Source organism: Triturus cristatus, chromosome 4_1 (assembly GCF_964204655.1).
Source record: "Triturus cristatus chromosome 4_1, aTriCri1.1, whole genome shotgun sequence".
In the NCBI taxonomy this organism is placed as follows: domain Eukaryota; kingdom Metazoa; phylum Chordata; class Amphibia; order Caudata; family Salamandridae; genus Triturus; species Triturus cristatus.
The window spans coordinates 881,341,222-881,358,148 of record NC_140585.1 but is presented as its reverse complement, the minus strand read 5'-3'; the positions used below and the strand labels follow the sequence as shown (position 1 = coordinate 881,358,148).

The 16,927-nt window shown below is 45.7% G+C and overlaps 1 protein-coding gene across 1 annotated transcript in view; it reads right to left on the bottom strand.

Moving 5' to 3' along the window:
- Positions 1-16,927, bottom strand: part of LOC146855703 (uncharacterized) — a 1,104,791-nt gene that overhangs the window by 279,104 nt on the left and 808,760 nt on the right. The window contains exons 81-84 of the mRNA XM_085653597.1: positions 10,713-10,748; positions 8,457-8,516; positions 8,125-8,169; positions 4,411-4,446 (exon numbers count right to left, since the gene is read on the bottom strand). Of these exons, the coding sequence (XP_085509723.1) occupies positions 4,411-4,446; positions 8,125-8,169; positions 8,457-8,516; positions 10,713-10,748 (177 nt within the window). The remainder of the gene's footprint in view (positions 1-4,410; positions 4,447-8,124; positions 8,170-8,456; positions 8,517-10,712; positions 10,749-16,927) is intronic.

Sequence of the window (16,927 nt, the reverse complement as noted above, 5' to 3'; positions counted from 1 at the left end):
AACAGCAAATGAGACAACATAAGAAGAAGATTTAAAAGGGCTGTTTACAGATATCGCGTAGGGGGAGGGAACCAGTAAACAAGGAATGCTCACGGGAAACTAAGTCAAGCTGGACAGCCTAAAACAACAGGCAAATGACGAAAGATGCACTCTCTAGAGTGGCTCAACAAAAATTAAAAAATAGGTTCTAAAAGTGCAAGCATTGTAAGGACACAAGTACTTGGGCCGTGCACTAGGCTAGGGAAGGGTCACATGCAAGAAGAGGGAAATGCTGAACACAGAGCTGCCCTGCAGGAAGCAAGCAGTCGAGAGTGGCTTTGAAGCCTATCAATTGTAAATAATGGGAGGGCTCCAATCCCGCTAACAGTAAACAAAATGTCTCACAAAGACATTGCATGCACTGTTTATGCGAGACCTAAAAAGGCATTGTTGACTTGCTTTTAAGTGATGCAATCTCAGAAAGGGCAGGTCCACCTTCAATTAAATCAGAGCTGTATTTCACATGGGAAGCTCTTAAATCATATCCTGCACTCACCAGAACAGATTAAAAGGAGGTCACAATATCTGAAAGTTGCTACAGCGGAGTAAGATAGACACAAAATAAACTGTAGGCAAAATTTGTTCAGGTGGCATATTTTCCTCTTCAGTGGGGTTCTGCAACCAGGGACCAAGGCACAGCACCAAGAGTCCCCACTAACAAGAAAGCGCCGACCCATTTATAGGAATGAACAGATCAGATCAATTTAATATGTGCACGTTAGATCTGCTTACAGCACGAGGCAGCGTGACGCGCTCAGAGCACAGCAAGAGCCCTTTAAAGGATTCCCACATGGGAGGGGGACTTGGAGAGCTCTGTGAGAGGCACACTGGATGGAGTCATGTTTTATCCATACAAACTGAATTAAGCCTCAGGGACTGAGGAAATACTTTGAAGGGGATCCCACAGCTGTTAGGGGAGAAGAGAGATGGTGCAGTCTGTGAAAATGCAGATGCAAATTAAGAAAATGCGAGAAGAAACTTAAACAGATGTAGAAGGGATAGCAGTGCCGAAGCAGCTGCTCCTGGTGAGAAGGAGTGTGGATACAACGGGTGTGCAAGAAGGGGCAGACAGATAGGACAGCAGGAAGCGTGGAAAATACCACTACAGACTGGTCACTGAGTGCCCCCTGAACAGCAAGGCCTGCAAAGGTTTAGGTGGAGCATCTACTGCAAGGCACGTCGAGGTGAGGTGGGCCCAGTCGCATGTTAGATCTGAATGTGGATGACTCAGCAGCAGCCATACCTGCCTCAGAGGGGCAGAGAGCTTGTGAGATTGACCTCAAAGAGGCACCGGCCTCTCAGGAAATATCTTTCAAAGCAAGGCCACCTCTAATATAAAGATTTGACCACCCTGTAGAACATGCCCTAATGTTGCCCCAGTGTCCCGGCCAGGATTAAAATATCCATCAATCATTCCTGCCATTTTTTTTAAATGTCCAGAGGCCTGTGGACATTCGGTAGAACATTGTTTCTGTGAGTAACAACTGCATGTCTCCTCTAGCAGCAAAGGGTTGTCAAGGACATTTCCAAGAGTCGTCTGTGGGAGGTGTGCAAACTCACAGTAGTGCCCGCATATGCTGTTAAAGGGAAAAAATAGGGATTCACCAATTATTTGACATTTTCCATCTCGTGACCTTTTTCGATAGGTTCTAAATCACCCCCTGGCTTCAGTGTGTATTGGTGGGCAACACAATACAAGGAACTTTATGGCATGAAACATAATGCCGAATTGTATGCATAAAATATACATCAGCTTCAATGTTTATTGAAGGCCGTGTGGTTCTGTGTATCCTGTCATGTTCACAAAGGCATATTTTCTGCTGCTTTGGCAGAAATTCTAAACTGATGCAAAATGGTTTCTGAGCTTAGAGCCCAACCATGATCTATTCTCCACCATGAGCTTACCGAATCACATTTTGGTAGGATTTGCTGAATTGGCAGAGCTGTACCAAGATCATATAACCACACCTTCAGATTGCTGGAAATCGATCATCAATTTTTTCTGTTATACGTTCTGAAGGTGGGGGGGCGTGGATTTCACGACTTTACACACACCAAATTTTACCATATGGAAGAACGTGAACTTCTGCACATCAAAAAACAGTCCTTGGAATTGAACAAGGAACATAATACAAGAACTTGGTAAATGGCACCACTTCTTTACACTAAATCTGCTTTTGATGTCCTTTTGACTGATGCCCATTTTTTGTTATTATGAGTCTGTGGCAATAGGTTAATGCAAAGTGTGATACTTAATTAACATGTCATTTTATCACAAGAGAAAGGGGTTAATGTGTCTCCAGATTGCGAAAGAAACTATGATGGTCCTAGAAATTGAGTATGTATATATATACGGTAGTAAAAGAAATAATTACATCCAGAGAGAGAGAGAGGAGAGGTGTTATCACATCACCAGAGCAGAGGGAAAGATTATGATGCCACCGTGCAGGGATTATGCCATCAGCTGATTTAAAGAGATAGGTAAAATTACCATTGTGGTGACTGCAGAACCCTTAGTCCCTGTGGTACCTCATTAAGAAGTATAGGGACTTTTCTGAGCTTCAGGCAGAATCAGAAATCATCTTCAGAGGTCCCTATCGTTTTTATAATTTTTGATCCCTTGTGCAAGAGGTCCTGGCGCCTGCGAGCCCTCTTGCCCCCATACATGTATCATTACTCTGCTCCACTGTCTTTGGGCTAGGATAGCGCTAAAGAAATACCACATACACACATAGTATGTTAGCCTGTTCAAGCGCCTATCCAACTGGATGACCATCTTCCAGACAGAGAAGCGACTCACCCAACCAGGCTTCAAGCAAACAAGTTGCACACAACTTTGTGGCCGAAAGCTGCATCAATCTGTGAGCAATGCGTGTAAGAAGCATGCAAAGCAACCCATGCAGCTGCCCAGCTAACTGCAATAGGTATGTGCATTCTGAAAGCGCCTGGTGCTGCCTTCACTCCGGTTCAATGAGGGTCTTTAAAGAGCTTGAATTTATGAAATCTTATACGATTTTGAAATACAGGAGCTATTCACCTTCAACTATATCTTTATCTGCCTCACCGCTCGAGGAGCCCTCAACTGTGTTTTGAATGGATAATCAGAAACGATGAAAGATTCTTTCTTTCTGCAGACATATTCAGAGCTCCTGTCACGTCTAGAGCGTCTAGTATCTCTTCAGCTGAGAAAGCGCGAGATAGCAGTTGAAGAGGAGGAACAATTATTTTCTGTTTCAGATGGAATTTAGTAGGAACCTTAAAATTAAGGACTGTACTATCTACGTACAAATTTGTGTAAAGACTTGCGAGGCTCTTCCTGTGTCCTGGAAAGGGCTCTCATCGCTAGAAGATCCTTCCATCAGTGGGGGGCAGAGGGGGTTCACTGACGGCACCTACCCCACTACCCCATTTGAAACGCCAGGAAATAACACATTTCTAATCATTGATTATGATTATAGAGAAAACGCACCTAAAAGAACCTTTCTCCAGGAAACGATCTCCTTTAATTTTTCAAATTGCATTTCATTCATATGATATCCCATCTAGCTGGTGAACACCCTTCATGTTGAAAAAATGGCTCAGTCCTCTTTACTAGTATTGCATTGATTGGTTTACAAAGATTTAAGGGGGTGGTGCTGAGCCCCCTCTCTGTCTGCCATCTCTTTTTCAAGTTTGCTAGGCAGGAGGTGTTTGGGGGGGGGGGGGGAGCTTACCTGTTTTCCTGCATCCTCTTTTCATTCTTCTTCCACTACCTTATTTGGTTTTTCCCCTTCCTCACCCAACTACTTCCTACACCCTAATACAGTTACCCCTACACTTTATCTGATGATGCCTTAATAACACTATCCCTACAGCTACCAAAGTACCCCTAATCCTCTGTTTATGTCTGAGTACCTCAGCCCCCACCTGTCCCTGCTTATACCACAGCACCTTTACTAGACGTATACTCTGATACTAGCCCACCACGTGTCTACAAGTTCTTCCATATATACCCAAGCACGTGCACCTACCTACACTAGTACCTTCTCCAGCCTCTACTGGAGTACCTCTGCCCCTACCTGTACCCAAGTCTCTCTCGCCTTGCCTATGCCATACTACCTGTACCAGACCAATACCCTGACACTTCTACTGCGGCCTACACATCAGTACATTTACTTATACCCAAGTACAATATTCTCAGTAATACCCTACTTCCTTTCCCTAATCTATAAGGGAGTAACTCTGCCTCAGTCTGTACCCAAGTCTCTTTGCCCCTCCATATACTACAGTTTCTGCACTCTGATACCCAGTGCGGCCTTCAGTAGATAAATGACACATTTCTGCTCTTCATGCCATAGCTGACAGCAGTTGTTATCCATACAGTCTCCTTACCTTCTCGCCTCTGGTCCCTGGGAGCCCCTTGGCGCCCTGCAGAGAAAGAAGACACGTCAGCGGCAGTGACGCATGGACCTGCGCCATTCTTCACAGCAGCACGCGCTCTTTGGCCGCGCCACACTCACATCGATTCCCACACTCCCTCCCCAAGGTCAACACGGTTAACGTGACGCTGTTCACAAGCAGCAGAAGGGAGAACATTTGTCATTTCCGATGACTTCATTTTCACCCACACACCCTGTCACAAGGACAGGGCACAAACAATGTGATGTCACCATCGCTGGGTTGAGAAATGCGGGAGAACTGTGTTTGTTACGGATTTATTCTAAATGTAATTTGAACAATTTGAGAATATCTTATCCCACTGTTACTAAGTAGCAGCCAAAACCACGTGATCGTATTGCGTGAGACCGATAAAACCAGCGTGCCCCAAATCACAAATGGCGTCAGTGTGTGCGAGGACTCTTAGCACCTTCACTGGTACTTTGGGCACAAGGCGACATCAAGAAACACGACGGGCCCGTCACCTCAGCGTCACTCCCCAGTAACCGCCTCACGGATAGTATAAAAACGTGATATGCGATGGACTGAAAGTTCCTCGTATGCCCCCGATGGAATATCAAACCAACATCCTCTGCTCCATTTAACGACGCTGACCAGCGTACGCCACGGTGGGCCTGTTTACACAGAAGATAATAGCACGACCAACGTAAATCCTCTTTCCACAGGTGCAAAGTGTAAGAGTTGTTATGGAAACCACAAAAGTTCATCAATTGATGTGTGAATGTGGATGAGAAAGAACACCGGGGGCGGAGAAAGATTCCATAGGCAACTAAAAATACCACTATCACAATTAATAAAATAAACTAGCAAGAAAGGTGAAGGAAAGTTCAAAAAAACTCACGGCAGAATCATTGAAATTATTATTTGCCTTAAGGCTATTCTGCGTGATTCCTATTCATAGTTAACCTGTGCGACAATACCGGAACACGGGGAGGCGTAGAAGCACGTGCCTCAGACTCCCACAATGCAGCTGCCGGTGACTGTGCGCAGAGCGTAGAACCTCACTATCCAACATGGCAGTGTGTTGATATGTGCATGCTCCCGGGGCGGACAGAGTGCACGAACAGCAGAGTCCAGCTACCAGTGTGATAAAGACTGAGTTATTCAGACAGGAAAGCATGTCACTTTATCGTGGGCCACTACATCACTTCCACTACATCACTTCCACTGCATCACCTCCGTTACAATGTGATGCAGTACATCGAACTCGCGGTAGTGAGCGAGGTATTAGGCCATGTCCCGCATCTGGCTCGACTCCTAATTCCCCAGATTGTTGACACTACATTTGACTTGCAGAGCTTCCTAGATGGATGCACATAACCCCTAACCTCAGGAAACTCCACTGGCTACCAGTCATGAAGAAATGCCAGTGCACGCTACTCACCCACGCATACAAGGCACTACACAACGAAAGACCAGCATACCTCAACCAACGCTTGACCTTTCACCAGCCCACCAAGAAATTTGGATCCGGATCTCACGTCCTAGCTTCCATCCATCGCATCCGCTGGACAAACAGCGGAAGCTGCTCCTTCTCCCATCTGGCAGCCAAGACCTGGAGTGACCTCCCTTTGCACCTCAAAGACTCACCATCACTCCAGCAATTCAGGAAGAACCTCAAGACCTGGATGTTTAACCAACAGGAGAACAGGCACCATGATCCAACAGCACGTCAAGCCACTCACTAGTGAAGGAGCCATGCTCTACAAATCCTGATTGATTGATTGACTTGTAGAGCTCTGAAAAAACTGTATGATGCCAGTAGGGGTGGGCGAAGAATTAGGCTCCGCCGGCAGAGTTCACAGATTTTGGCTCACTCTGCGCTCCTCGCAGCGCAAAGTTCCACAAAACTCTGTGAAGTGACGGAGAGCGGAGTTTTTCCTCTTGCTTGGCTTGCCAATGTTAAGTTGGCGAGCACTCGGAAAGAAAAAAATAATGCGCTGCTAGACCTCTTTCCAGCAAGATTTCTCAATGTGGGCGGTCGCAGCAGGTCACCGCAGCTCACGCTGAGAAATCTGCTGCTCGCATTGAGGAAGCTGTTGCTCAAGTAGAATGTCAACTTGAGCGACAGAAAGCAGTAGCACCCTCCGGCACAAAGTGGAGTACCGTTTGCACTTATTTTACAGCACAGGACAAACCCCCGGTGCTTAAAATCAGTGCGAGCAGCGCAACTTAATAGACTCTGCTACTGGTGGAACTCCGTAGAGTGTAGTGGAGTTTTTGTGGCACTTTGCCAAGTTCTGCAGGCCTAGATGCCACTGAGGGTGGGCAAATAATTCTGCTCCACCGGCAGGGTTCACTGAGTTTTGCCCACTCAGCGCTGTTCCGCAAAACTCCGCCAAGTGACGCAGCGCAGAGTTTTTTCTCTTGCGCGGCTCTCCAACCTTAAGTTGGTGAGCGCTCATGAGAAAAAAATCACTCACTATACCTCTTCCCGGTGGGATTACTTACTGTCGGCGGTTGCTGCAGGTCGCAACCATTCGTGTTGAGAAATCTGCCATTCGCTTTGAGGAAGCTGTCGCTCGAGTAGAATGTCTACTCAAGCAGCAGAAAGCAGCAGCGCCCTCCAAAGTGACACAGAGGGCCGTTTGCACTGATTTTACAGTGAGGGATAACCTCCTGGTGCTTAAAATAAGTGTGAGAAGCGCAACTAAATAGCCTCTGCCACTGGCGGAACTTCACAAAGCGCAGAGGAGTTTTTGCAGCATTTTGTGGAGTTCTGCTGAGTAGAACTCAGTCTACTCCGCCCAGGTCTAGGTGCAACGCGTCTCTAAATAAATCTCCAAATAAATAAACAAACTGAGCTTACAATAACGGACAAAGAATAGGAAACTGAACAGCTGGCATGACTATCACATCACAATAACACTTCTTTCACCACTCGCCTTCGGTATATTATCCACACTTATTGAACCTTGGAGCTGTGGTTTAGTGGCATTGTGGATCTCTGAATTATCACAACCATCCTATCTCCAATCTGTCATTAGCTTGCATTGATTTTAGCTCAAAACACTGTGAAATTCATTTATTTTAGCTCTGTAAGGAATCCCAACTTGGAATAGAAACACAAGGCATCCTTTGTCACTTGGTGTGAAATTATTTGCGACGGTACTTAAGAGCACAGGCTGGTGCATGATTCGCTATTATTATGTCGGGCTGTGAATTTGCACATGCCCATGCTGGCCTTTCATCTTCAAAGATTGGTAAGCACCCTTATTAGCTTGCCAACTCAACTGTGCTTGCGAAAACATAGATCTGCAATGTGTAGGGTTTGCTCTCACGTCCCAGGCGCACAAGCTAACTTCAGGATGGGCACCAAACTTTGCCATTTTGTAGTTTCAAAAAGAAGGATGCTCACAGCAAAACAAAAAGTATTCCAGATAGATGGAAAGTATAGTAGAACAAGTCTACTTTGCAAATTTTAAAATACGGGTTACTTAGAATTTAAAGGATCATGCGTGTTAAACATGTTTCACTGAATATGACACACTTGCATGGCTACTGCCACCTCTGTGTAAACTGATCTGTTAAAGCGCCTGAAGGTGAGCCAAGCCTTCACCGGCACTAGACGTTAGCATCTCCTAGAACATGGGATACAAAAGAGTGATTTATATGCATTTCACAACCACACTATCACTCAGGTCTTACCATGACTCCAATCTGGCCAGGGGCTCCGGGCGCACCATTATCGCCCTGTTGACAAAGAAGGGAACAAACTTCATTTGAGCAGGTTTTAGTATTGACAGTTTCTCAACGACGGTGGTTTCTTTTCATTGGTGACTTGCTAGAATTCCAGCCAGGGGGCTGGACCAGCTCCTAGTCTGTAGGGGCGCGGAAGGAGGGTTTGCCATACTCATTTCTGATAATGTGATGGACGCTGGCTCTTCTGATAGTATTTCTGTCACTGAGATTCATTGATGACAATATCATAAACCCTTCAAACATAAATGCATGCTTATCGACTTGTTATATAGACTTACCCTTGGCCCGGGCAGTCCTCGGGGACCTCGAGGACCAGGACTACCCATTCCAATTTCACCCTGAAAACAAATATGAGTTGAATTAAAAATAATAATTAGGTTGTCTCAGGTGATGTCAAGCAATGAATAACAGGCAGAGATGAGCTATGTGAGGGCTGGTGCCCATGTCTTGATCTACATGGAAAACATAATTTGATTAACTGGAAATGTGGGTGGGGTGACCAATCTCCCTATTAACCACAGCAGGGTTTCCATGGAGACGAAGATTGAGGGATGAAGCGTCCATAGCAGGCAAGAAACCAGTGACTCATTTTACATTGACCACAGAGCAGCCCTCAGATAGTTGTGACTTACAGACAACGCGATCCTGGCCGCACATGCCAGGGACACTGAGAAGAGAGCCTCTCTCAAGCACTGCACCGACTGAATGGACTGAATGGAAATCTAGGAAATGGGTGGATATCATAAACTGAAACCTTGCAAATACATTTATTTCAATAGCCCAAGGATATCAATCAATACAAAGACATGTTATACAAAGGACAAAAGAAAACGGTGGGTCCTTGCAATACCCTCTAGTGTAACTGGCACATAGTGCCTAAGGATAAAACAGCTTTGGTTAAGTGTAGGGTAATTTGGCTATTTAAAATCTATTATAGGTAAACCGGTTTGAATTTTATGTGAAAGAAGTAAAAATAGTTTAAATCCACTACAAATTGGATTAAATACATAACAAATGTTAAAACTCAATTACAAAGAGGTCAGACTTTGCAATGCCTAAAGTCCGTGATGCAGGAACTAAGAGTTGTCAATCCGCGATCACCTCTATGCTTTCTTCTGTGTTTTTAAGGAGGTCCTGCACTGCTTGAAAGAATTTGCCTATTCTTGTCAGTTCAAGGGGAACCATGGTACTAAAAATCCAGTTCATTGCATTGGTTCATGTTATTATGCCATGAATTAAAAAAAAAGTGGCTTTAATTGTATTCGCTGGGAATAGAGCAACGTCGGACAGCTGCAAAGTAAGTGTAAAAAAGTTTGAGATTTGTAGCCGCAAAGTCTGCACTTGACAATCTTGGAGAGCAGTGGCCAGTTAGCGTTGAAGTCTTTGATTTGTAATGCCAGCATCCTTACTGCCAAGATTTGGGTTAGGCAAGCTTTCCCAAGGGTATTCTTTTTAAATGATACAAAATCGGAATTTAATTGTTGGACATATTTTGGAACAGGTTGAAAGGGAGGCCAAGGTTTATGATGGAAATAATGAAGGGCACAGTTTTTGAGTGATATAAATCATTTCGTCATGCCTTTCAAGGGTCTGAATGCTTTGGAGCATATTCATGAACAGTTCAGATACTAATAAAGAAAGTAACAACGACACAAAAAATGCAAAGGGATTTGTTCACTTCCATGATATCAGTACCATGTGACAACATAGGGCTTCTTATAGAGTTTAGTGTAACTCGGATATGGTCTTGCCAAGGATAACTTGCTTGGCGCCCACTATATTTAGAGGCAGGTGAAGCGCCGGGCTTACACTGGAGGAACTCTACCGGCTCTGCACAGTAAACCTCTGTCCGCATGGCCAGTGCACCTCAGACCCATCAGGTTACAGTAATGGTTGCCTCAACCTACTTTAGACCGGGGTGACAGTCACGTTTTTCCTCTACCTGACTACGCAAAACATGATGGTTCCTTTAGGGAGAATGCACACTGGCCTCGCACACAGATAATAGGCTCTCTTTGAGCCAGACCATTTATTCTATTGTTTAAAAAAAAATCTTTTGCTTTGGAAGTTTGTTTCTTGAAAACCCCAAAACTTTGCTGAGCTGGTGCTTCACACCATGGCCGCTTCAGCGCCTTCAGCAGTTATTGCATGCTGGCTTTGGATGAAGGCTGCGGAATCGCCACCTAGCTGTGGGTATCTCTTCCTGCAGGGGGTGGTCCTCCACCCAGGGAGCAGAGCTCATAGGCTCTGCTGACCTGGCGGCAGGCGGGCCACACCCCAGGGCCTAAATGACTCCAATAGCCAGAAAAACATATTTTGCACAATATATAGTCTGCCCAGATTTCGACCGTACATAGATATTTATTTCTTCCAAACTTATACAAAAATATAACTTAAAAAATAGACATTACTTTTGCTATTTTCTGAGACTTTTTCTAGTTTGGACTGAAAATCATTTTTTTCTAGTTTGCAGTGTGAATCATCAAAATGGGCTCACTCACTTACTCTAGCAAATCAATGAATGATGAACATACCTTCTCACCTTCCTCACCGGGTGCTCCTTGCATTCCCTGAAAATGGAAAGAGGGCAGTATTTACTTATTATGTGTTTTTATTGTCTCCTACAGCCAGGCAGAATGCAAGACGTGATTTGTGGAACAGGCTTGGATAAGGTTAGAAGAAGTTTGGGTTATGTGAGTTCGAATCTACACCAGGCCGTGGAGACAGGTGCGGCTGGCATTTGAAGGCAGTGGGGGGGCGAGTCACAGGTGGGGGAGGAGGGAATGAAATAACAAAAAAAATGTACACTTACCTGTCTGCAGCTTCTGCCCGCTGTCATTGCAGCCGCCTCCTCCCGGTCCTCTTCCAGGGCAGGAAGCAGGATGCACCCGGCTCCCAGACTCCCGTTAGCCAATCACAATGCTGCAATGCAGCTTTGTGATTGGTCTGAGTGCCGTGGGACGGCGCTCAGCCAGAGAATGGGAGTCTGGGCATGTTCTCCATGCAGGTTGTAATGCAGCCTGCATGGAGAACCTGCAAAGTGCGTATGAATGTTTGGCCCGCCCAAGAGGGCAGTCCAAACATTCATGCGCCCTTTAGGGAGTGCAAACCACTCCTCCCCTCCTCTGAGTAGACCCGCCCAGACCCGCCCCATCGGTAAAGCTGCCTAGTGACACTGCTTAAAAGCAGTGGGTCGACGCTCCTCCGCCTTAGTGGAGGAGCCACCACTGCATGGTGACAAACTAGATAAAACACCTGGCAAAGTTATGACATATACACAAAAAAATCTAATTGTAGCTATAATCTAATTCTGCACTACTAAGCAATGCAAAATTGTTTCTGTCTGTCTCTAAAGTGACATCCTCCATCTTATATAGCATCTGAGGAATTTGGGGGTTTGATCTGATTTTGCTGTATGCCATTGTGCCTTTTCCTCTCTTTCCACCACCATCATTTTACCACATCTATCTTTTTTCCCATCCTTATGACGTCTCATTGATCCGGACTTTAGTGGTGTGAGACTTGAGGAGCTGCTGTTGCAGAGTTATGTGCAGGAGGGTTCCAATATGGCCGCACTATGTGTTTCTTCTCTACATTACTCATCAAACTGTGGTTATATTTGTAGTTAAATTACATTCAGTTTATTTGGAGAGTGCGCTGACACCCGTAAGGGTATCCTGACACTGAGCAGGTGAGAGATCCGCCTTTGAGGGGTGGAAAGGTTTAGTCAAAGACAGTTTCTTGTGGAACTCAATCAGCAAAGAGGAAGCTCTGATGCGGAGTGGAAGGTTGTCCCACACTTCAGGAGTGAACAGACTCAACCTTCGGCTCCGAATCTGTGCATGCATGGGATGTGTGCGATTAGCAATCCGACGAGCAGAGTTGTCTAGATGGTTGGAGGGAAGAGATGCAGCTGTTCAGGTAGACAGGTCCTGTGTTGTGCAGTGCTTTGTATGTGTGGATGAGGAGTTTGAAATGGGCACATTTGGCAACTGGAAATCAGTGGAGCTACGCAAGGTGTAGAGTGATGTGTGTTCTGAGTGGAAGGCCGAGGATGAGACTGGTAGCTGCGTTCTGGATGGTTTATAGTCTTCTGGTGAGATGTTTTGTGATTCTGGTGTATAGAGCATTCCCATAGTCTAGCTTACTTGTGACGTGAGTGTTGGTGATGGTTTTCCTGATGTTGCTTGGGAGCCATATAAAGATCTTCTTCAGCATCCTCAGTGTGAGGAGGCAGGATTTGTGCCGACATGTCCAGTTTATTGTCAATGGCAATTCTGATGTTTCTGAAGTGTAAGCTGGAGAAGGGTGCTGGTCCAAATTTGGCCAGCCCCCAGGTGGAGACCAAGAGAGAGGTGCTCATCCAGGTGGCAACTTCGGTCCAGCAGGTGTTGAGTTTGACTCCTCATGCTGCCCTTTTTTTTCTGAGAGTGATACTATGAGTTGGGTGTCATTGGTGTATGAGAGGATGTTGATGTCATGGGTGGGGACGATGTTGGTGGTGACGAAGTTGGCTAGAGAAGTTATGTATGCATGAAAGAAGGTAGGGCTTATGGATGGCCCTTCAGGCCTCTCAGGTGTACAATGCTAGGTTCATTTTGTTCTTTCCATTAGGAATGAGCATGTCCAGTGGAGGGCAGCTCTTTGAATGCCCATCAAATGGAGACGTTCGATGAGAAAGGGTAGGATACTGTTTGAATGGCCGCTGAGCGGTCCAGTAGGATGAGGGCTGCCTTCTCTCCTCTGTTTAGGATAAGCCCTTGTTGGTTTGGGAATGCCAAACAGACAAGGGCATGGTCTTAATAGATGATTGGTGATGGCTTGTTGATCAAGATGTTTTTGAAGGAGAAAATGGTGTCCAGGAGCTGTCCAAGGTCATTTGTGGGTACGGTGACATGTTGTATGAGGTCACGGTTCCAGTGGTTTTGTAGAAGTGGGGCTGAAAGGTCTTCTAGATGGAAATTCAGGTCTCCAAGAAGGATTGAGGACCTGGAGTCGATGAGGGGTGCGACAAAGTCTGTGATGTCGCTGAAAAGCTTGGCGCAGGAGCCCAGGTGGTTTGTATACAAGAGTCTGCCAGAGGATGAAGTTGGCTGTGATTTGGGACTTGTAGATCAGGTGCTCCAAGTTACTGGTTATAATTTCGGTTAAAGTTAAAGGTTTTCTTAATAATAATGGTGAATCCACCTCCAGTCTTTAAGCTGGCAGTCCTGTCTCCAGAGGGAATAGCGGAGGTGATGTTTGGTGCTAAGGCTCAGTTCAGTCAGTTTTCCGTGCAGAAGAGCAGGTCTGGTGTTAGACACGCAGTAGGTCCCATATTTCTTTGATTTTTTACTGAGCAAGCAGGTGTTGAGTAGCATGCCTGTGAGTGTGACATGGTGTATGTGTGGCAGCTAGTGGGTGTGTGAGTGGGTGAGGAACACGCTTGAACCTAAACACTGGTGGACCCACTGGTGCCTCCCTACACACCACCCGGTAGAAAACCATACACATGCTCGCATAGTTGGACGGGTGTTACCCTTTTTAACCCCAATTTAGTGATGCCAAATTGATATTTCCGGGTTGGATATGGATGGGAGAGATGGGTCCCCTTCAAATCCGGCCTGATCAGCTGCTAGCGTATAGGCAATCAGTAGAATGTCACCAGGTCGCTGGAAAAGCAGTGACAGGCTCTGGAAAGGGGAACAATCCGTGAAAATAAGCAACAGTTACAACACAAGGAGAGCAGGAGGCCAGCCCATGAGCCGCCAAAGGTGGCCCAGCCAAGGAGGAGTAAAACCACAGGGAGGTCAGATTGAACCTTTAGACGCATATGCACAACACGCCACTAAATACACCACAGTAGAATTATATCTGAGCTCCTGTGCCCTCACTTTATGAACAGCCAAGTCTTGGAGAACGTTTTTTTTTCTCCTTGTTATTACCGCTTTAGATTGTTTATGTGCAGGAAGGTATGCCCTCCTGCACAAAAACAATCCTATCCATTATGCAGGAAACCCTTGCACCTTGTCCAAGGGGGCCTGCATTGGTGCTAGGCAGCTGCAAGTGTGCAAGCAAAGGGAAGAGTTGAACAATGCCATATCTAAGTAGACTTGCCTCGCTTCACTCCACCACGTGAATACTTAATTAATGTGCCCCTAAAGGTTCGGAGAGGGATTGAAAGGAGAGGAATTGTTTGCACTGCACAAAGCTAGACGATCGTTGTCTAGTTGTTGCATCATTGCAGGACTTCTGTCAGGAAAGTAAAAAGGTGCCATCTCGCATTGGTGGACTACAGAATGTCTACTCAAACTACAGTCTTACATCCAGGTTTGAGTCCACTTTTTACATTTGCAATGCCTAACACTGACCAGCCGAACATGGTGAAGATCAGCGCCTCTGAAGCTGGGCTAGTGGCAGTGATACACCAGATCAATGGGGTTTTTATTCTAGGGTCATCTGCACATAAAGACAAAGAGTTCTCCCCATTTCTTAGCAAAACAGCACATTTTTTAACTCAGGGTGTAGGAATAGAGAATCCTACAGCAGAAAACACAACAATGGGGGAGGGTCCAAGGGAGAAAAGTTTATAGACCTGCAAGATAGTAATACCTCAATCAAGTTTACTACAAAACACAAAGAACTATCTTGGGTCTAAGAGTGAACAATGATCACGAGTGACAGAGGTTAGTTACGGTAAACTCCCACTAGGAAAAATCCCTTTATAGGACTGGAACCCTCACTCACCGTAGGTGACATGCTTCATCATTGAGTTCTTTCTCCCGATAGAAAAACCTAGTTCCACCGAGGGCTACAACCCCCTCACTGTGAGGGAGGAGTCCAGGGATGTTATATGTAAAGATGAGGCTGTATACAAAGGAGATCCTTTTTAGTCCCTTATGCGATGAGTGGAGTGAGAAAACAGCAGCGCAAACAATAAGCTAATTTAGGAAAAAGAGTGTGGTGAAGTTAAAACTAAGTGGTGAGAACCAAAATATTTTTATTTTGTAGGTTTCACCATCAGGGTTAAAAAGCAGTGCAAATAGAGCAGTATAGAGCTTTAAACTGCTGGATGTAAAAGGTCAACATGTTACAGCCCTATTGATCTGTAGAGAAGTATCCGGGCTTTCTTCAGGACCGTGTGTAAACAATAAGCTGCTACTATTTGGTGCTTAGACAAACGAAAAATACATTTTGATACTACACCAGTAATCAGTTGTCTTCGGTATTACTGGGTATATCCAAATAGTTGGATATCCACCCTCACCTCAACCTGGTAACAACCGGAGGTTCCAGCTCAACGACCGTCCGGGGTACCGACGGAGAGAGCGGGCCCCCCTTCCCTGAGTTGTTACCAGGCTCCAGGGGGCACACAAAGCAGATGGAAATGCCCGTTGCCCCTGGGGCCCTTCTGTAATAGGACCCCAGAAATGTTCAAGTATATTGAATTTGGGTTGGATATTTCCAGCATGTGTGGGTGGGGCTCTAAAGGGACTCTTTGTTGGATCTTTTTCGAGCTCTGGAAGAGAGTGCAGGATAGCAAAGTTGCTACTGGACCAGGGTGAGACTTCCAGAGCTGGGACTGGTCATAGTCACACCACAAAAAGAGACCGGACTGAGCAGCTCATACGTGGGCACACATGCCAATAGCCCACTCTCTACAAGGTTCCTGGGCAGTCTTTTTCACCTGTATGCATTACAGTAGACATAGGTAACACTGCATGCAACTTGTATACAGGATAGCTGGCAAGAGTTGCTGTGTCCACATCGTGTTGTGTGGAATTGTGCACCAAATGGGATTTTACGTCAATCAACCACTTCGTTTAGAAGTATTTTGACTTTTCCACCTGTGACGGGCAGAGGCCTGAAGGTGACCTAGAGTCCATTGTAGCAGGTCACAGAACTCTGTTCTTTCTTGTTCTTTATGATAAGCAAAAGACGTGACCCTGCAATGGATCATGGGAAGGGGTAGTTTCTACCCTGGGGGGGAAGGTGGTGTTTCTGTTTCACACAGTGGAACTTCAGGCGATCACTGCAGGGACCCCTAGGGCTGGAGACAGGAACAAGGCGTAAGAAAGAAAGAAAGAAAGAAAGAAAAGAAAGGAAGGAAGGAAGGAAGGAAGAAAGAAAGGAAGAAAGGAGGAATTGAAAAAGAGAACATAAGAAGGAAAAACAAATAAATGCCAAGATATATTTTATTGCAAGCTTCAAACATCACCCAATGTTAATGAAGCTCATTCTGGAGGAGGCTTTGAGGTCCTGCTCCATGAAAGGCAGGACGAGGAGATGGCGATGGGGTGAGAGGAAGGCTACGCTTGACCCCACATCATATGCGTGCTCAGCCAGCCAGCATCCTGAGCTGGCAGGACTGCAACCCGAGATCCGCCCCTGCAGCAGCTCAGCAGAGGTGGAGGTCAGGCAGGTCTGGCCTCAGGCTCACTAATTGCTGCTTTTCTCAGACAGGCTCAGGGGCCCTGAGGCATGAACTCTGTTTTTATCTGAAGAAAAAGATGCAAAAACTAGCACTGGGTGGGCCAAAAGGTCTTGATTTATCTCATGCTTTATGAACACTCGCTGCACCAATGAATAGAGTTACCAGGCACTGACACGCAGCACTACTTGTATCGCGCTCAATGCAGGCACACTTAGAAGATAGGAGCTGAGTCACAAAGGCATGCAAGAGTATGTAATGTAGAGTTCTTTTACACACACTTGTCAGTCTTTGAGCCTCTGCCCCATAAAACCAAAGATAGGAATACATTGGAAATAT